General features: G+C 37.1%; 1 protein-coding gene across 1 annotated transcript in view; it reads left to right on the plus strand.

Moving 5' to 3' along the window:
- LOC100761061 (sperm-associated antigen 16 protein) overlaps positions 1–21,888 on the plus strand; it is an 816,909-nt gene that overhangs the window by 594,585 nt on the left and 200,436 nt on the right. The window contains exon 17 of the mRNA XM_035441020.1: positions 4,404–4,530. Within this exon, the coding sequence (XP_035296911.1) occupies positions 4,404–4,530 (127 nt within the window). The remainder of the gene's footprint in view (positions 1–4,403; positions 4,531–21,888) is intronic.

Below are 21,888 nucleotides of genomic sequence, written 5' to 3' on the forward strand. Positions count from 1 at the left end.
GGTTGTTGCTTCAGTCTATGTGTATGAATATGGGCTCATGTGTGCCACTGTGAGGGTGTAGGGTATGGTGTGTGTGTGTGTGTGTGTGTGTGTATGTGTGTGTGTGTGTGTGTGTGTGTGTGTGTGTGTGTGTGTGTGTGTGTGTAGATCAGAGGACAACTTTTGGTTGTCAGTTTCTCCCTCTACCATGGCTTGCTGGGATCCAATTTGGGTCTTCAGAATTGCATTGCAAGTGCTTTCTACTTGCTGGCCTATTTCACCAGATCATTTAAGTCTAACAATAAAATTCATCTGTATAGCCACTAGCTTCTTAACATTTCTGCAATTTAAAAATATCCTTTAAATCACATACACTCAACCCTGATAAGTCTATACTCCCTTCATTCTCATTTGTTCAATTATTTAATTAAAGCTCAAGTGCTAGCACGGAGCAGGAACTAAGCAGGGCCCCAGGAATTATAGACACAGCCCCATGCAGAACAGAACATCTTTAGGAACTCAGTACTTGATCATTCATTTCTGGACCCTACATCTTGGTAGTGATGGTTCAATAGGACCTAACACAGAATTACATTTTAGAGACATTGCCAGAGCTCGTGAGTTCTCAGTCTTTTTAAGACTATTACACAATCCCATCTACCTTCTTTTCTTTGAAATCTTGCTTAGTTTAGGCTAAGTACCTAATGACTGTCACAATCCTTTGCCTCTATCTGTTGTAAGTTTTATATGGCATGACTTTTCCCCCAGGTCACCATGTAATCTCTTTCTCTACTTCAGGATTCCTCAAAAATCATACTTGAGTTCTGTAATGCTATTCTAAATTGCTGTCCTGTTTTACAGAGGGAGGTAAACTGATGCCCTTCTGATTTGATTGAGATGAGAAAAGGAAGTTTCTGGAGTCTTTAGGATATTCCAAGTTTTTAATAACCTTTTCTTCATTTACCTGCTTGTTTCTGACTCAAAATCATGAGTGCTAAAATTAATATCAGCCTTAAGAGTGTTAAGGCTGAACATGGCATAAGCTAAAATATTACAGTCAACTCCATGACGATATTATACACCTTCTAATTTAACGGGTATTTTCCAAGGCTACATTATGCTAAAAATACCATGCTAGGCTCTCCATGTGCTTTACCTGCTTGTATAACTAAGTAGTTATTCATTAATGTTTTGTAGCTATAAAATCTCAAAATCAATGTCTATCTCTTAAGTTACTATGTTAATTTCAACACTATATATCCTTCATCATAGTTTCTAAGTTCCTAAGGCAATGAAAAACATGGTTAAATTATGGTCATTGCTCAAAAGTTTGTCAGTATTACTATGCATTATTTTATTGAATTATGTAACACCTTGTTTTTAAAAACATGTTATAAGTTTTAAAACATTTTAATATTTTTAAACTACAAAACATTGACCATTTGACAGTAACATCATTAGATATTAAAGATAAAAACATCTTGGTATTTATTTTCACCAATTATAAACAAGGAGGCCATTTTAAAATTTTTTGGTTTATTTCCTCTTGTTTTAATACTCATTTTGATAAGGTATATTCTTTAATCATCTTTAATTTTAAGTCTGCAGACAAAGTCCAAGTCAATAAACATGCTTCTGGTGAGAAGTACACCCAAATTAAATTCTGATGAAAACTTAACTACTATGTTCTCTAGGTTGAACAAAGATCCCGTTTCTGATGTGTCTGAAGATTATTGAAAGTCTTTATATTTGGAAAGAACATTTTTAATTTGTAATATTAATAATCCCTGCTAAGACCCATGAACTGATCTTTTATTTTTCTGTAATGATACTCACTGATTCCTCACAATTCTTACAAAATGTGTTTACATACTTGAAGGCATTCCAAATTCTCGCTGCTCCTTTCAAGTCATAAAAGATTGAGCATCTCATTGGTTAGATTAGGGACACAGATTTCATATTGCTTTGCCAATGACAACAGTTACAGAATTTAAAACAAACTCCATCCCTTGCACGGCTGGTGCATTTATGGGAAAAGAAAAAATTTCCTTGAACTCTTATACAGGTTGTTCATTTCTTACAAGAAGGATACACATCTGTCAGTAAATAAGAAAAGGGAAAAATATGACCTTGATAAAAATAACAAAGAAAATTATTTAGTAAGAAAATTAATGCTTTTAACAATTTTAAAAATTAAGAAAGAAAAAGGAAAGTTTTGATTTGACAGTTAAAAATCAAAGGGAAATTGCAAGACAAATTGTAAAGTCTACTGAATGTGAACGTTGATGTGGCCCTGAGGTGGCCAAGTCCTTGCATTTATGAATGAGAGCAGAAACTTGTAATGATAACTCTTTGCACCAGCTGCCTAGGTTCTGCCCACCACTTTAGGCCCCACAAATAACACACATAGTCTTATATTAATTACAATGTTGCTGGCCAATGACTAGGATTTCTTGTCTGCTAGCCCAGTCTTAATTATCAATCATAATCATTAATCTATATATTTTATAAAGACTTATCTTATTGAGGATCCCTGCTGTATGCGTCCTCTCTTCCTAGGGATCACATGGCGACTCCTGTCTTTACTGCATTTCCTAGAATCCTCCTAGACTCCTACCCCCCCCACATATTTTGCTTTCCTATTGGCCAATGGTGCTTTATTTATCAACCAATAAGACAAACATATACACAGAAGGACTTCCCCAACCATCTCTTCTTTTCTGTCTAAATAAAAAGAAGGCTTTTAATATTAACATAGTAAACTATATAACAAAACAGTTATCAAGTAAGAACTATAGTTACAATATTTAGTTGATTAACATTTAGCAAGATTTTAAAGAAAATATTCCATCATCTATCTTATCTTTGTGAGCCTAGATTCTAATATGTAGCTTATAATAACTAAAGAAAACTATAACCATAACGATCTGTCTTTAACTCCATCAAAGACCACCGAAGGGTAATATATAAACTCTAGATCTGACAGAGACATCTCACTGCCTGGACAGTTACCTGAAGTTCCTCTGGATGTTAGGACATCATCCATCTTCTGCCTATAGGCCACAGTGTGTCTAGAGGACTTCTCAGTGAAGCAGGAAATTTTAAACTGTGTCTTCAATGGCAGAGGCAGGGCTCTGACAGCTGGTGGAAAGAGTTATCATTACAGAAACTGAATGCAGAAATAATGATAATGAATGTAGATGGAAAGCAAGAACCCCTCTTGCCCATCATCCCACCCCCAGATACTGATGTGGAGGGATCCTTAAAAGTTGACTTTTTTCTGAGAGGTCAAGTTCTAGACAGGACGTTTAGACTGCTGTGGACCTCCTAATGGATAAACTCAGGCTTATTACTATTCTGGAAAAGCCCAAAAGCCCCTTCACTTTCTCCATTACACTTGGTTCATCTACTCTTCTGTTTTCTCTCTGCTTCATCCAAACACCTTCTTCCATGTTCTAATACAACAGCTACTAATTGTAATTAAGTATTTTATGCTCTACAAAATTGTTTTTAGCATCTTTCTTGCAATAGCAAAAGCATTATCAAGCAAATACAGTTTGTTAACAAAATAGCTCAAACATCTCTACTGAGAAGTTTGCCTAATGCTGCTCATTGCATCCATTTATCTTCCTAATTCCTTTTTTTTGGAGGGTGAGGGTCTGAGACAGGGTCTCACTGTGTAGCCCTGGCTGTCCTAGAACTGGCTCTGTAGATCAGGCTGATCTTGAACTCACAAAGATTTGCTTGCCTCTGCTTTCCAAGTGCTGTAATTAAAGATGAACACACCACCACCTGGCCTTCTCTTCCTAACTGGTATTTTCACTTCATATGTGAAGTTAGCAGTACTAACTAGTTAGAAGCCCATTACATGAAATGCACATAGGAAGTAATCTTTCCTATTTCCAGTTTTATGTGTCACATATCTCATACACATACAGTTTGCATAATAAAACAAGATATAAGTGTTTCAACTTTTTACATCTTTCCACAGAACTAAAATTTAAGTACTGCCTTAAAAATTATCTTCATAATTTTCATGTAAGACTGTATATCTTTTTTTAATTTTTATTTTTTTAAGATTTTATTTATTTATTTATTACATATACAGTCTTCTGCCTGCATGACAGCAGACTCATTCAAGGTTGTTGTGAGCCACCGTGTGGTTGCCAGGAATTGAAATCAGGACCTCTGGAAGAACAGTCAGTGCTCTTAACTGCTGAGCCATCTCTCCAGCCCCAAGACTGTATATCTTAAGAAGATAGTTTAATATAATATTATATCTAAGATGAAGAAACAATGAATTCATTTTAGGTTAGAGAAACATGATTTCCTTGTGGCATTGATAAAACTAAAACATAAGTCTTACATTTATGTTTTTATGGTAGATGGCTATATATGTATTTCTTTTATTATATGTTTTAAAGGGTCACATAATAGCATCCTGTGATGCCCGTGGAGTTACAAAGCTGTGGGACTTCCGGAAACTCATTCCAATTGTGTCCATTGATGTGGGTCCAAGTCCTGGCAATGAGGTGAACTTTGACTCAACAGGTAGGATCCCTTTTGTTTCACACTTATCACCAAACTAGTGTAATATTTTGTCTTTCTGAAATGCTTTCTTTCTCTTAAAGTTTTTGGTAATACTTTCTTTGTAATTTTCTGTTTTGAATATAACAACCATGGTGTTTATTCTTTACCAATATTATGAATCTTGTTACAAAAGAATTATATTGATCACAGAAGTAAATAAATGACAAAGAAGAGAAGTGATGCTAATATAGATACACCATAAACTTGCAGACAGCATCATGTGTACCCTTATAGTCCACATCCCATAGAATCCTACCCAAGGTCAGCTAACTGGGATTCCTGAAACACTGGTAACTGTCCAGAAAAGAACCAAAATTGTATCAAAATGAACTTGAAACATTTTAATGAGATAGTTTAATTATAAAAATTAATAAATTGCTGAGAAATGCTGTATTATTTATATGCAATTTCATCTATTATTGTAATTAAGTGCTTTATGCTTCATAAAATTGTTTTCTGTTGCATTTTTTCCAGAAATAGTGTAAGAATTGTCAAGCATAAATATATTTTATCCCTACTGATGATGATGAGTGGAATCTGCTGTTAAACAAAGTAATTCCACTCATCCACTTAGAAGATTAAAGTACTGGTGCAACTCTGTATTTAATATTGGCCTCTATTAAATGAGAAATGGACAATAGATCTTCCCACACATAGTGTGATGCATGTTTAAGATTTTTGAACTTTTGAGAATTCCTCAAAATCTTTGAGTTATTTGTGATAGATTAAATTTTTGATATGACAAAATTTCCATTGTTAATGAAGAAATAAGTATGTAAGAAGAACTGGTAATGCTTTATTAAGAAAACATAGTCCATATTAATTCTCATGTCCAGAATTACCAATAGTAATTCTGGAACCACAAGATAATTGCTGTGTGTTTCTTGGACCTTGTTTTGTGTTACTATCATTAAACATCTGAAAGTGTAAATTTTCTTAAACTGCATCTTGTGTTTTTTTTGCATTTGAACACATAGTTACTGCATGTGGTACCACACATATTCGATGCTTAGGAGGTAGGAGTCAGAGGATCCTGAGTATAAATGAAAGTTTCAAAAAGAAAGATCTTTAGCAATATACATGACATTATGACACTTATGCTCTGCAAGAATTCAAAGATAAGGCACTGTGAAGAATAAAAGATTCCAACTATCAGTATTTCATTTCATACTGTTCTATGTAAGAAGTTAATATTTCAATGTAATGTGCTGACATGTAAATTTGCATTGGCATCAGATCTCCATGAGAGTTTCTCCTATGGTGTTAAACAAGTCACATCCGAAATCCCTTTTGATTATCTTGAGCAGGCATTCAACTATTCATGTCTTTGAATTTTGAACTTTGAATGGTAAAACCTAAGGCTGTATATTCTAATAATAGGAGTCAAGGGCTTTTACAGGAATATTGCACAATTAAAAGTAGTTCTGTATTTTAGCATCGTTATTAGATGTGTTGCTGCTGACTTTTTATTGACCTGTGTTATCCAGTTGGAAAGATTTTTGTACAGCTAGGCAAACATGATTTTAAATAAATACCAGCATCTATCTTCTACTGCACAAGTCAATATATTAGAGTCTAGGTGTGGCAAATCTTTTCCATGACTGCCAAGTTCCTCGCCATACACCAATGTTAGGAAAAGTATAGAGAATCAATGGTACAATGATGAGAAACATAAAAGACAGAGACCCTGTCATCAGGTCAAGGAAATGAAATTTCAGTTTGACCTTCCCATCCCTTTGACCATTTCTTCAAGGAACATATGATAATTAATTTTAATTCAATGTACTTGAGAAATTACTGTCATAAGGCTTTTCTCATTGAATAATGAGAAACCTGTGTTTCTCTATAGACATCCTCACTGACCCTATTTAAAAAGGTTAAAATAACCCAATATTTGGAAGACCTTGGGGGGAGTCCAAGATCAAAGCAGAACATGAGTAGAAAGATAGAAAATCAGGAATATAGTACTTGGGATTTTGTTGTTAAGAGAGTAAAGAGTGCAGATCTGGAGCTGGCCAAAATTGCAATAAGGATAAGTGATTCCTACATCTCTGCTACTTGCTATTTATTTGGGATAAAATATTCAGTAAAGTATTGTTGCAGAACTACAATATGAAACATCTGAAATATAATGATAAAATCAAGTCTGACTTAATAAAGTCAAAATATGTACTCATCTGAAAAGACAAATTTCTATTTATTGATAGGGCAAGCTAACAAAGCTTATATGGTATAAATGACTCCAAAAGAGCAGGAGAATATTGACCTTGCTAGAAATAATATCTATTTATTGTGAGCAAATGTTGAGTTGTGCCAAGACATTCCTGGTCAAAATATGTGACTGTATTAAGTTGCACAATTATATGCAACCAAAGTGTTATTCATCACAGCTTCAGTAATGAAACCCTGTTAGAGGCATCTGAAAGTACTGTATCCTGGGTCTAAGGAATGTCATTATCAGTAAACATGCAGTGCCACCTTCGTGTTAAGTATTGCATATGAATGTTTGGGTAATATCTTGGCTAAGTTGGCTCAAACAAGAAATGTGTGTTGAGTTTTCATATTCTAAGTGATCACCATATATCTGAATCAGTTTCACTGAAGGACATCTGGAGAAACGTTCTATGCTACTGTCTCTACAAACTGAGTTATTTTTGTAAATACTAGATTCTTAGTAACTACAAATCTAACATGGTATAAGAAATGGATTGAAGATCATAACAAAACCTGAAAGCATTGTCTACACTATTCATTTCAAATTTCACAAATATAAAAAACAATTAATTATATATAAGTTGTAGGCAAATATTTTCATTTTAGATTCACAAAAGTATTTCCTAAGCAATGGCTCTTTGTTTGTTTTGAAATTGATGCCCTGACTAGTAAATGATTTCTAACATGTAGCTTTGAAAGATAAGTTTATACCCTAGAAATGTAGGTGAAAACTAAATACTACAATCAAGCTCCTAATTTAATAGTGTCTTCAGCATCATTTCTACCATAGACAAATTAGTTAATCTCCCTGAACTAACTTTTCTCATGAAAATAATAGAGTAGATAATTGTCTTAGTGTTTAATGGAGATTCAAAGGGATAATGGTGTACTGCAAATAAGGGAAGCTGAGTTGGGTCTTCCACCATGCTTCTTAATGCTGGAGGGGATTTCAGAGACCATTCTATTCAATTTAGAAATAAAAAAGAATTCAATCTGACTGTGGGTGGGTAAGACATCCAAGAATGTGTGCCAGTCCTGGATAAAATTGCTAAACCCTAATTCTTATATGATATTGAGAGTATGTTGAAATGGTTAACTAAGGATGCTTTTATGTTTTATGAAATGTACATAGGTATTTAAACATTTGAGCATGTGTAAATCAATGTGTGTGACTTTGCTTTCCACTGCTGAATCAGCCACCCGCACAGAACTGTGTGTGGCCTAGCATTATTTACATAATGTTTTATTTACCAGTACATCGCCTGTGACAAATATAGATTATCTGTGTTCATAGATGTATCCATATATTAGTATAAACTTATAACACTGCGTTTGTCAGAGGATAAATGCTCCTTTCTCATTAAGCAAAGAGCCTCCTGGGAGTGTAAAACAACAAGTTTTTGTGAATATTCCCTATCTCAGTAATATCTCTAACTTGGCATATTTGAAATGTCGTATGTTTTTTCATTCAAAACTTTATCACTGTTTCAGAAAATGTTAAATGCATTTGCATGATGAAAGTAGTAAGAGTAAACAGCAAGGATTTATACATCCCTTTTGACATCTCTTATTTCATTGTGCTTATGTTCTTCAGCAATATCTTTTGCTCCTTTGTAAGAGGTAATTCCAGCACATTTGTAAAGAAATCACATCTCTAGAAAATGCAGAGGCACAAATTTGAGCCAGATGGAGACTCTCCCATAGAAAGCCTGTTGGTATCTGATCACTCAAATGGGCAAAGTTTACCAGCCTTTGGAGATAATCCCAAATGTTCCCCAGGAGCAGAACCATGCCAGAAGCACTAAAATGGGAGCCCCCTACACAAAACAAACAAACAAAATCCTGAACAAGATTAAAAATAACAGATTACCTTTGTTTTCAAAACAAAACATCCCCAAACTCTTTGGATCAAATTGATCAGTATTGGTTAATAAGGTTACACTGCATTGTTGTGTATTTAAAAGTCAGTTTCTCTGCCAGGAGGTGGTGGCGCATGCCTTTAATCCCAGCACTAGGGAGGCAGAGGCAAGCAGATCTCTGTGAGTTCCAGACCAGCCTGGTCTACAAGAGCTAGTTCCAGGAAAGCCTCCAAAGCCACAGAGAAACCCTGTCTCCAAAAAAAGTAAGTTTCTGCTTTTGCAGTGTTGGTGTATGTCTTTAATCCCAGCACTTGGGAAGCAGAGGAGGTGGATCTGTGAGTTTGAGGCCAGCCAGCCTGGTTTTCATAGTGAGTTCCAGGACAACCAGGCCTAGAAAGAAAAAACAAAAACAAAAATTTGTCTTAGAATGAAAGAGAGGGATGAGGGAATGAGGGAGGGAAAGGAAGAAAAAAGAGAGAAAGAAAGAAAGAAAAAGAAAGAAAAGTCAGTTTCTGTTTAACTCCTCTGATGGAAGCAGTGAATGGCATTAGAGAGAGCACACATGAAGAAAAACCCTGGTTTGGAGGTTGGTCTTTGCTTATTTGTTTGTTTTCCTCCAATATTTAATGGATGAAAGAATTGGGTAGAATTTCTAAATATTCCTGAAGCTCAGTTCCCTTGCATATGCAGTGTCAGAAACCTGCAGGCTCTTCCACTCCAGTCATGAGTGGGTACCAGGGACTGGCCTGTTATAGTTCCAAACAGTGGAGGAATGGAAGGGTAGAGGGAGGGTACTGTAGGCAAAAAAAAAAATGTTGAAACAATAGCAGATTCAAACAATTAAAAAGATAATACAAGGGTCCTGAGACAGGGTGAATCAGGCAAGCCATGTGAGTGACCCTAGATTGCTGCTCAGATTCAGTTTAGTAGCTCCTGGAAGACTGAGGGAGGGGAGCCAGGGACTATAGGTTTTGGGGGTCAAAGCAGCTCCAGTTTGCAGGACAGACTACAGTAGGGTGAGGACAGCACAGTGAGACCCTGGAGACCTGCAGAGGCTCCTGTGCCCCATCCACTTACTAGCTGAGTAATGATTTGTGCATGAGAGCTTAAAGTCAAGGGGAGGTAGTTTAAAGTCATAGAGGAGAAAAGTCCAAGAGCTCACACAAACTCACATAAGAAGAGTTGTGTGTTTCCTCCAGCCAGATTGGAAAATTCTGCAACTCCAAGGTCAAAAGGGAGAACAGTAATTGAAAAACCACTGCCAAGTGGGCAACACAGCCTCTTTACAAGAGTGGAGAGGATTGAAAAATCCTCACTATCAGGGTCTTAACAGAAAAAAAATGTGCATGCCTTTAATCCCAGCACTTGGGAGGCAGAGGCAGGCAGATCTCTGTGAGTTCAAGGCGAGCCTGGTCTCCAGAGCGAGTGCCAGGATAGACTCCAAAGCTACACAGAGAATCCCTGTCTCGAAAAAAAAAAAAAAAAAAACAAAAAAAAAAAAGAAAGAAAGAAAGAAAAGAAAAGAAATGACACTCAAGAGAAAACTATCTCCATAGTGAGGCAGCCCATACCTGTGGAGTAAGTCTCCCACTACTGTCTTTCCAGTCAAGAGAGGGGGTCTTGTGTCCTATTTCATTCTTGCTATAAATGTAATAATGTGGTTCTTTGTCCCTTTTTAACAGATAACAAATTGAGACAACAAAACTTCCATCTTGTTGTGTACCACTATCAAAAGAAGCATTTGCATTCAAAGCCAGGCAGTCTACATCCTGAGATATAAGTTGTATATTCTCTGATTCTTTTCCTAATATGCAGTTATGACTCATTTGCTCTAATACTGAAATCCATCCCCCACTACTGATCACATGATGTTTTACACAAAGCTGACTGAGATACAGCATCCTGTTATTAGCATTATTCACCAACTAGTTGTCTCTGTAATTAAAAAAAAAACAAATATCAAAAGACAATCTCTGCTACCATCTGCCAAATTTCCTACAGGTTTTCTGAGCACCTGCTCTTTGCTGCAGGGGCTGGACTTCCAACCCCACACCAGGTATCACTTCAAAGCATGCAATCAACACTGAATCATGGCTACATCTCAGCAAACGTCCATGCAGTTCACATGGCCAATCAGAAAGTCCTGGAGCTTTACTTAGGGTTTTATATTTTCACTATCAATTACATTTCTATTCAATTAACTGGCAAAGGCCACGTGAGTCATGAGAAAGAACGTAAGTTATTATTTTTTTGTCCTAGTTTCAGCTGTGTGGCCCTTCTTTCAGTCTTTTATGATCAAGTGCTATCTAGTTTTTATATGTCTCAAGTGACATAATAGTCACTTAGTAAAGGCTTTAAGTAGGAAGGCTATATAGAGATATTGGGAGAGATGGCGGGGGTAGTGCTTAGAACCAATACCTAGAGCTTCATATGTGCTTGGCAAGAACTCTGCCATTGAATGACACCCTCAGCCATCTATTATTTAATTCTTGACTTAATTATAAATAAATATGAAAAACTTAAATGAGACAGGAAGGAAAAAAGCCAACTTCTTTTATGTCTCAAGATTAAGAGGATGGAACTAATCCTGTAACATAGATTTCTTGGGACACAGAACCATCAGAATAGAGGATAATATATGAGGGATAGATGACCACAAGACCCTGCTCAATTATTATATGGCTCTGTTATTTAACTTTTGGTCCAATGATGCTGTTGAATAAAACAAAACATTTTGTTCTTAAGTGAATGCAGATTTCTCTGATACTAGACCAAAGAATGAGGAGAACATTAAGAATTCAGATTACAGCTGGGCGGTGATGGCGAATGCCTTTAATCCCAGCACTCGGGAGGCAGTGACAGGCAGATTTCTGTTAGTTTGAGACCAGACTAGTCTGCAGAATGAGTTCCAGGACAACCTCCAAAGCCATAGAGAAACCCTGGCTCGACCACCGCCCCCCACAAAAAAACAACATCAGATTATAGCCCTTTGCACACACAGGCTGGAGCAGATACCTGCAGGAACGAATGCTGCCCTTCAGGAGTACTGCATGGAGTAAATACCTGACGGGACCTGTGCAGCCCTTTGGGATACAGAGGAGTGTTATGGGAGATGTGTGGCATGGGTATAGGACTTTCTCCTTCAGTCATCACAGACCTATTGGTTAGGTTTTAGTTCTTCCACTTGGAAGAGTTTTGAGAGCTTTAATTACTTATTTGTATTAATAAATTTACATGCTCTTACAGTTCTGTGAACTGTTTCTCTTAATTACCATAAATTGGGAATTCTATTGAGAAGAACTGGGATTTATATGACAGGCTTCATGCTTTCTCTAATAATAGCGTTTTTATTCTCTTTGATTTTTGTTTTAGTATGTTTCATAGGTAACATGCCAATACTAATGTGAATTTCTTGGTATTTTCAATTAAAGACATATTAACAGATCCATTAATTCAGGGACAGCAACCATCATTGTAGAGAGCATTGTGGCCATGAGCCTGGATTGTTAGGCCTACCACTCTGTTCCCTTTTAAAGGGGCCCTGTCCACCTCCCATTCTCTCTCTCTCTCTCTCTCTCTCTCTCTCTCTCTCTCTCTCTCTCTGGCTCTCTGCATCTCTGCTGCCTCTCTATCTCTCCTTTGCTCCCCTTCCTCTCTCTCTCTTCTTTTCTGCCACTTCTGTCCCCAGAGACCAGTCTCCCCACTCCCTTCTCTCATTTTCCCACTCACTTTCCCTCCAGCCAAGCTCTGTTATGTGGTGTTTTTCTCTCAAGTACCACTTTTTAAAATTAGAACAGGTAGATTATTGAATATATTTTTAAACTAAAAGAGCAACTACTAGTCTTAGATATTTTTCATTGGTATGGATTTTTGTAAAAGTTTTTTAGGTTATTTTTGTTATACTGTATAATATGTTTCTACTTTTGTTGAAGTTATTTTTGTATATTGATACCAATTTAAGGTTATTTTGTTAGAAAATGCTGTATATGATGTATCTACTCTTGTTTAAGGAATTTCCCTGGCTAGTTCACACTTTGCAGTGATGAGCAATGGTTGGGACTAGGTCTCCTGCTTTCATGCCCTCGGGGTCTGCTCTCCCACACCTATCTCACCAGCACCCTCATATTCTTAGGAGCTGGCTCACCCCTGCCCTGTCAACCCTGTCAAACAGGGTCAACTCTGCTGTCCTCGCCAGATGAGGTGCAAGGTCCATTTTCCCTAGAATTGCAGCTGGCAAAAGGGAGGGTCAGCTCTCTCACCAGCTGGGGGTGGTAGGGGCAAGGGGGGAGGACATCTTTCCCTGGATCCTGCCATTACACTGCAGAGGAGGGAGGTGGTACCACCTATGGCCCTCTCAATCTCTCAGGGATGGCTCATCTACAACCCTTGTCTACAGGGTCAACCCTATTGTGGTGTCCAGGCTAAGTACAGGACCTATTCTCTCTAGTGCTTTAGCTGGTGAGGGTTGAGGTCATGTCCCCCATCCCCTGCAGGTGGCAAGGGGTGAAGAGATTCATCTTTCCCTCACTGGAAGGTATGACCTGCTGTCCCATTCTCAAGCTCTCAAGGCCAGGTCGCCCTTGCCCCTGTGAGCAGGGTCAGCTCTACGGTGCTGCTCAGGTATCATGTAAGACACTTCTCCTTGCTTCAGTAGATGAGGAACAGGAATAATTCTCCCTACTGTTGCAGCCAGTGAAGGGGCCGGGCCAACTCTGTATAGCTCTATCTTTTTGGCCTTTGGTACCACCAGGAGCCAAGAACATCAATGCAGACAGCATCTGCTGCAGGGCCATGAACCCAGACATGGGCTCCAGCAGCAAGCAGTCCAGGGCCAGACATCACCATGGTCCTGAGTTTGAGAACAGACTGCAAGATATACAACAAAACCCGCTTGATGAGTTTTATTTGTAAAGGTGGGGAAAGGGAAAAGGGGTGCGTGCGGGCAAGAGAGGGAGTGAGGTGTGGATGTCTGCTTAGCGATTGCATATGTGGGCTTATGCAGCCACCCCACGCATGCACATACATTATGTAAGGCCCTGGATGACTAGGCATTTTGCCTGAATACTGACCACATGCACAGCCAACCCAGGAAATGCTAACACTTGGGGTGACAAAGCATTTTGGCTGTATGCTGATGGCCACATGTGCAGCTGGCCTGGGAACTTACTGGAAATGACAACAACATGGACCCCAATCTCACTTCTTTCACCTCTTCAGAAATGAACCATTCTTTGTCTGTCTCTCTGTCTGTCTCTCCCTGTCTCTCTGTCTCTCTCTCCCTCTCTCTCTCTCTCTCTCTCTCTCTCTCTCTCTGTCTCTGTCTGTCTGTCTCTCCCTCTTCCCCTCCTCTTCTCTGCTCACTCTCCCTCCCTCCCCCCTTTCTGTTTTCCCCGCCCGCATTCCACAGCATACATTTGCTTACCATAATAGTGCCCATTTGCCAGCCCCTCAAGGCAGGGCCTGTGTGCGGGTCTTGTCCTACTCAGTCCGTCATGCCACTGGGCAGGACCTCCTTGGAGTGAGTCCAGGGCAGTCCCTGTGCTCCAAATGGCAGCCATATTCCTCAGAAAACTGATCTGTTAACCTCACATTTCTAGCTATAGGAATTTTGGGGAAAAAATTCATACATTCAAAAACGTTAATAGTTTCAAGAATTTGACCCATTCTGTTTAAGTTAGAGCAGAAATAGTTACTAGTACCCATTGCAGCTCTGCACAGCTGCAGTCAGCTATTGCAGTGTCCTTCCTTTGCATGGATCATACTAATTAGCACTTAAGCTTGTGTAGTATTTTAAAACAAGTGAAGTTGCAAATATCACTTAGTTATCTTATGAAGGACTACAATGAAGTGCATTTGCAACAGGCTATACAAAGACAAAGAAAAAACACTTGAATTGCTTTGGTGAATAAATACAGTATCTGTTCAGAAGTCCCTTATGAGGCTTATATATATAATTACACATTAACAGTTGGAATGGAGAATATGCCCCGAATCTGATGGATCCTACATTAGCTACTACAATAGATCCTGCTTTGGATTTAATAAAGATTTTCTGTGGTGTTATATTAGAACTACTTTCAAAGGTATACTTAGAAACAAATAATGTGCTCATGTCAAATTATTTTTCCAACACACCTAAGTAAAAAATTCATAAAGCTTTGCATCTATGAATCAAGTGTGAGGGGTGCAGATCTCTGTGAGTTCGAGGCCAGCCTGGTCTACAGAGCAAGTGTCAGGATAGGCTCCAAACCTACACAAAGAAACCTTGTCTCGAAAAACCAAATTAAATAAATAAATAAATAAATAAATAAATAAATAAGAAAAAAAGAAATAGTAATGAGCTATGCTGATGCTGATTTGCTTACTCACATAATGAAAATTACATGTGCATGTCAGTATAAGTAGCTTTGAAATATGGCAAACTGATAGAAACATGTTTGCATAAAGCAATATGTCACATCAGCACCTTGAATTTTTCCAAGGGATGCACAGTTTGGAATCCTACAAGGAATGGATTGTTTTCATCTAAGAGTGTACAGTAGTTATTAGATTAAATGGTAATAGTTAAAATTCAATATGCATATGCTACATGGTCCAGAACCAGTAACCAAAGAATTTGCCTTCTTTTTAATAGTCTGTTATACAAAATTGAATAGATAATCATCTTTAATCTGCCAAGATGATACTTTTTAATAGGATAATCCTTTATGGGAATTTGCAGTTCAACAGATGTGCAAATCAAACCAGAACAAACAGCACACTCAGCGTGGAGATGGAGCTGGTACAGTTGGCACTTGTGATAACCTGCAGTTCTAGTTATCTGAAATTGAATTTCAAAAAATATTCAAATATGATTTACTCAATCTGATTGAGCTCCGAAGTGTCTCTTCTCACTTGTAATTTAAGAGCGTAAGTAAAAATTGCTCAAAACCATTGTGCACCATGCCAATAGAAAAAAAAGGACAAAAAGAAAATACTGTATTTTAAAATGAACACTAAATATTTTGAAATAATTAATTTGATAAACATCATCATTTTCACACTCATTTTCATTGTTCTAATACTAGAAAATATATCCATTTAATTAAAAATTATTTACCATAAGCTTGTTGTATGCCTTGTAATAAACTCAACTTTGGGTATATAGTGGACAAAAAATAGGTGAGATTCTATTGTGTAAAGGGGATTACAAAAGATCCATGTTTTCGGGAAATAGCAGGGACTGTTACAAATTTTAACCCAAACTATTCCACTTGCAGTATTCTGTATGTGTCACTCCATAGCTGTTTGTAAGGAGAATATGTTGTATCTGTATATGGAGGTAGAGAAAAAAAAAAATAGGCGCTCAGAAGCTCAGAAGATCGACTAGGTGCACCCATCTCTGTTTTTATAGATTGTCTTTAGTATGCTCATCACTCTCTTTTATCATCCTTTACCAGTTCTTATTTGTTGTGCCATTTGTTCTGTAGTCACATAACCTTAGGGACCACTTAAGATCATTCAGACTTAACTGTAACCATGGATGCTGTGTTTCTCCCATTTCTACTCTCTTTTTCTTCTAACTTCTCTCCCTGAGTTAAAACATTTTTTTAGCACAACATAAGATAAATTAATGTCATCAAATTATATTATTTTACCAATTTTGTACATCATCTTTACTCTTTCATTCTTCCATTCTTCATAGAAGACATATATATATATATATATATATATATATAATATATATATATATATATTGTCTCTGTAACATTCATTAAAATTCCTGCTTTAATTCTATACTACATTCTTATACTTTTCAAATGTATATATGTCTATCAGTTTTATCTCCCCTGTCTCCTAAGTAATCTTTCCCCCACTAATCATTTTTTTTACCTAGTACATTGTGACACACTGTTTCCTCTAAAAGTATTGTATCAAGGTGTTCTACTATAAATACCCTTGTCCTAGTCTCTCTCGCTGAACAGTTACTGTTATCTTTGTAGCACTCTCTCCTTCCAGAGTCTGGTGTGATAGAAGCCACTGATTTGTTGAGAAGATATAGTTCATGAATTCACTACTCTTCAGTCAAGAGACAATGACCAAGTACAACTATAAAAACCTAGAAATGTGGCTCTTGCAAACAGTTAGGGATGTTTAACTTTCACTACTATCAGTCTGCTATGTTCATTTTGTCATGTCAAGAGTTTAAGAATCTCCTTGAAGATATTTGTATCAGCATAGCTTATATGAAGGACACATTCCTAGTCTACTTAAAATTATTTTGTTAGCGAGGCAGTACATTTTGCCTATGCATTCTGAAATTCTGAGGCAATGGGAACTAGTGATCATGGAACTCATCTCAAGAAGCAGTCTCTCAATATCCATCTAGTAGTAACACTGTAACTGTCTAACACTCTGTGGGTTTTGAATGCTACTCATTCCACTAGCATGTCTTCCCGTCCTTAGCTGTGTGGATTTTGCTAACACCAAAAATAATCATTGCATATATTGACAAATCAGATATCTAGTTTGTTTTAAGGAAGTTAAACTAGGTTATATATTTTTAGAATTATTTCCCTTACTCTTAGGTCTTCCCAGACAAGAACTTTTCTGTAACTTTTCTCTGCCTACCTCAATGTACACCCAAGAAAATGCTGCTTCTCATGGGAAAGCCTGGCCTGGCTTTGGACTTTGGGATAGCAAGCTTTTCATGTTATGAATATCATGTTAATAGTAGTACTTAAAGCTTAATCATATGTCAGTCAGCCAGATTTAAATATTCTGTTTTTAGTGATGATTGCTGAACTTGTTTTAACAAAGCTATATTTGCTATGATTCAAAGTCAATTATCTCTCTCATATGATGTCATTATATTAGAGTGCCTCATTTAGGTATTTAATGATAAAATAAGGACAGCATTATTTACATTAATTATGAAATAATGTTAAAATGATCCAAATGGGCATCTTTGAACATGAAAAGATAGTCACTGAAGACACTTGAATGTCTAAGCATACATCTTGCCCAAATATGGTATCTTAAGTTTACATGATGGGATGCCACATGACCTTTAAAACACAAGTATTTTCTGATAGAATGCGAACACTGACGCTCATGTTGCATTCAGTAGTGTGCCTGTCTCTGCTGTGTAGGTTTGGTAGTTTCAGTTGCTCATGGTCAATCACAGTCCAAAAATATTTATGACAAATTCTAGAAATAAAGACATTATGTGTTTTAAATTGTGTGCTCTCCTGAGTAACATGATGAAAAGTCATATTGTCCTGCCAGTCTTGTATAGGAGACCAATCTTTTTTTTTTCCCCTAATTGAAAATGTCAAACTGGGATAGGCAGAAACCATATTTTGTAACTTATTTTACATATGTTCTTCTGTCTATTTTATTGTTTAAATCTTCTGTTGTCTCTACTTCATGAATTGTTTTATTACATACGTATATCCATAGATAGGAAAATATATAGTACGTGTAAAGTCCCTTCTATCTGCAGTTTGGGGCATCATCTAGGAGTTGTTTAAAATATATCCCTGAGGTTAGAGAAGACAGTGTAATGAAAGCAATGTACTGGCAAAATATAGACCCTAATTTCGGCCAGTAGCCAGGTAGGTGGATGAGCAGACAGACTGATGAGTGGAAGCTGGGCTGCTCTTCTTCTGTCAGAGTATCTTTCTGCTTATCATCCTGTGTTCTTCATCTTCCTTGGTTCCACACAGAAGCCAACTTTCCCACTGACTTACATTTGGAATGGCCAATGGGAGATGCAAATACAAGAGCCGGATCTGAGGTTGAGAGGAGAGAGTGGAACATGCCACAGTCCTTTCCCACCTTGCTTAGGTGCCTTTACAAGACAGCTTTTGTAGTGCAACTCAGCCCCCAGATGCAGCTGTGTTCCCACAGTCCCACAGCTGTGTTCTTCCCTGCTGTGGGACTCCAGTTCCAGCCAGTCTTCTGAATAGGTCATTTCCTCTCCTGTTCCTTTTAAGCTTTATGTAGTAACAATTCCCCACTGCTTCTAATTATGCATGTATTTTCTCAATTATTCCTCTATATTTGCTTCATTGGTAAATAGTCCCTTCATTTATAATTCTCTTTAAATCTTCTGTCCAAATGAGATATTTTTGTTTCCTGCCAGGGCAGTGACTGACACAGATGTGCATATAAAGTTTGGCATGGAATCCAAAGAAATGAGTGTAGGCATTCTCTGTGTGCAGTGCTTCCCTTATATCTGGTTTTTCTAGACTCAGTATGCAATTCCTCTTGGATATTAGTAATATACACCTGTATGTGAAACAGAAGAAAACATGAAAGGCTTGATCCCTTGACAGTCCTTTATGTGTAGGAAGGAGACTTGCCATTCCATTCTCTGATGGTTGCAATGTCTAAGTCCTAATTCCTAATGTCCAACTCATCTCCATCCCTTTATTTCTGCTTCTGTGAAAGTATACCTTGTTTGGTGATTTAGATAAAAGTGTCCCCCAAAGTCTTAGGCATTTGAATACTTGATCATTATTGAATGTGCCGTTATGAGAGATTTGGGAGATTTGCTGGAGAAAGCATGCCACTGGACAGGAGTTAGGTTGAGAATTCAAAGTTTCTCCTGCTTTCAGTTGATTCTGATTCCTGCTCATGATCCAAGATGGGAGCTCTCAGTTTCCTGGTCCTGCTGTCATGCCTCTGCTCTGTGATTGTGGTCTCTAACACTCTGAAACTGTAAACCAAAATAAAGTCATCCTTTGATAAATGGCCATGGTCATTGTACTTTATCACAGAAACAGAAAACTAATAATACATCTTGCTAAGTTAGGATTTCAGAAGGAGCCAAACAAGTCCTGCTGACTAGCCTCTACTGATGACCTTCTCATTTTGAAAGCCCTGGCCACACAAATTCGTGTATCCATTGCTGCCTGCAGATGAATTCCAACAGTAGAGGCCTCAATTACTGCAGCTCCTCCAATATGGGGTGGGTTTGTTCATTGTGAGGAAATGGTAGAACGCATGGGAAGCCGCAAATTGATGTTTTGGTTTAATGGAGTCAGAATCTAGTCCTTCTGACATTCTGTCATTCATATGACTCCTCAAGAGGTTGTAAACTGAGAGGAGATAGGAAAGGCTATTGCACTAAAGCTTACAAATCACAGTAATATTCAGATCCCTTTGATATGGCTATGTGAGGTGTTATTTTTATAAGATCTACATTTTTTTATCCTAAATAACTACTGAAAATAATGAGAAAAATAACCTGTCTGATATCACACAGATCAGATCTGTATTTCTTATACACTGTGTGACAAATAACCACCTAATATGTATTTGATAATATATTTTACTTATAATTTTCACTTTAATTATAACCAGAGGCAGCAGAACAGGTAAGAACAACAGTATTTAAAGATATGTTTGTTTTTTTTAACCTGAATTCTATAACCAATTAGTTTTCTAACTTCAGACAAGTTTCCTAATCTCCCTCTGCCTTAGTTTTGCCCTCTGATAATTGAAAATAATAAAGTGTACCTGCTATGTTGTATGTGTGTGCACATGCACGTGAGTGTGTGCATGTGTTTACATTCCTGAAATAAACCATGTAAACTCATGTACAAGATGTAATTCTGTGTTAGATGTTTACATGCAGTTGTCCAATTTCTGCTTTTAGTGACTCCCAGAAACACCAACTCTTCTTTTATAGGCTAGATTATTAAGTGAATTCTCATATGACATAAGGTTCCCAGAAGAGAACATGTTATAATATATAATTGATAATTTGATATTCCTTGGGTACTTACAGTTATATCATATAAGCCATTGGACAGGAATGTTCCAAGTTCCTTGGAATATGCTGTATCTGATATTTAAGGAAATTTATTTGATTTGACCCATGTAACTTAATTTTGTGCTACTTCAGCTTTTCATTTTGTATAAAATATTGTTCATAATTTAACTCCTATTCTAAAAATATGAATTAAAATTCAAAGAATGGAGCCAAGATTTGAGTTAGTGAATGTTTATTTTAACTTTCTGTAGAGCATGCCTATGCTTAGAAATCAGGTAGTATTTTGCATTTTGGTCACTTTTCTTTGCAGAGATAATGAGGGTGGGGACTGTTCACAACTGCAGGCAACTGCTTTGAGCTCTAAGCACTTTGAAGATATTAGCCCCATTGATATTATTCTCTTCATTTTTTTAGAGAGCAATGCTGTCTTCCCCTGAGTACAAAAAGATGGACAGTTATTGAATAGAAAAGGCTTTTTGTCTAGTCCATAGTATGGTGTTAAAATATCCTCTTCTGAAAGACATACAGGCAACATCAGAGAGTTCTTGAAGATGTTGAGAGCTTCATCACACTGGCTTATTAATTTTGTTTGAACCTGAATGTTAAATTTGTATGGAAAATATCCTAAAGGGGGCTAGAGGCTGGATTGTATTTTTTTTCCTAAGCTGGCCAACTTGGTGATATGTAAGTTACTTATCCTAAGGATACCAAAAAAAAAAAAAAAAAGGAAAATATGGCTTCATTTCTGCCTGCAATATAATGAAAAATACGTACAGTGAGCTATTTGGAAGCCTGTCCATGTGAAGAACACAGCTGGCCAGTGGCTCTCTCTCCTGTATGTTCATAAAGGATGTCTTTCCTTATAAAAATATTATAGAATGCTTGAATTCAGAGGAAAAATATAAATGTTATGTTTTACTCAACATTGATTGTATATGCATTAGGTTGCTGTTATTGTTAATTTGATAAGTTAAACTGGCAAAAATTTTGATTCAAAATGATTCTTCTGTGTTATTAAAAAGTGGCACATACATATATATGCAGTTCTGCCTAGTGTCTGGCTTAAATACAAAAGCCTCATCCACTGATGAGCTTGCTCTTACGGTCAGATCCCAAAACCTTCTGAAGGTCACCACATCCTTCTGAAAGCTTCCCTTGAAGTTCAACAGCTTTGGCTTTTGTGTTCATTTGCTTTTTTATTCATACATAAAAAGTAATATTGCTTTCACTCAGAGAAGGCGATAAAAGCCTATGATTTAGGACACAAATAAGCCATTTATTTATGCTATTCAGACTACCTATCTTCAGGGTATCACGGTATTGATCGACTTCAGGTCAATTTAATGTGTAAAATGGAAGCGGCCTGTTGTACATCCATGATTATATCTTGTGGTTTGTAGCCGTGAGTCAGATTACATGACATGGTGAACTACCCTCTTTTTTCTAATTGCTTGTGCACTTTAAATAATCAACCTGTTCCAATTC

The sequence above is a fragment of the Cricetulus griseus genome, chromosome 2 (genome assembly GCF_003668045.3).
Source record: "Cricetulus griseus strain 17A/GY chromosome 2, alternate assembly CriGri-PICRH-1.0, whole genome shotgun sequence".
NCBI lineage: Eukaryota > Metazoa > Chordata > Mammalia > Rodentia > Cricetidae > Cricetulus > Cricetulus griseus.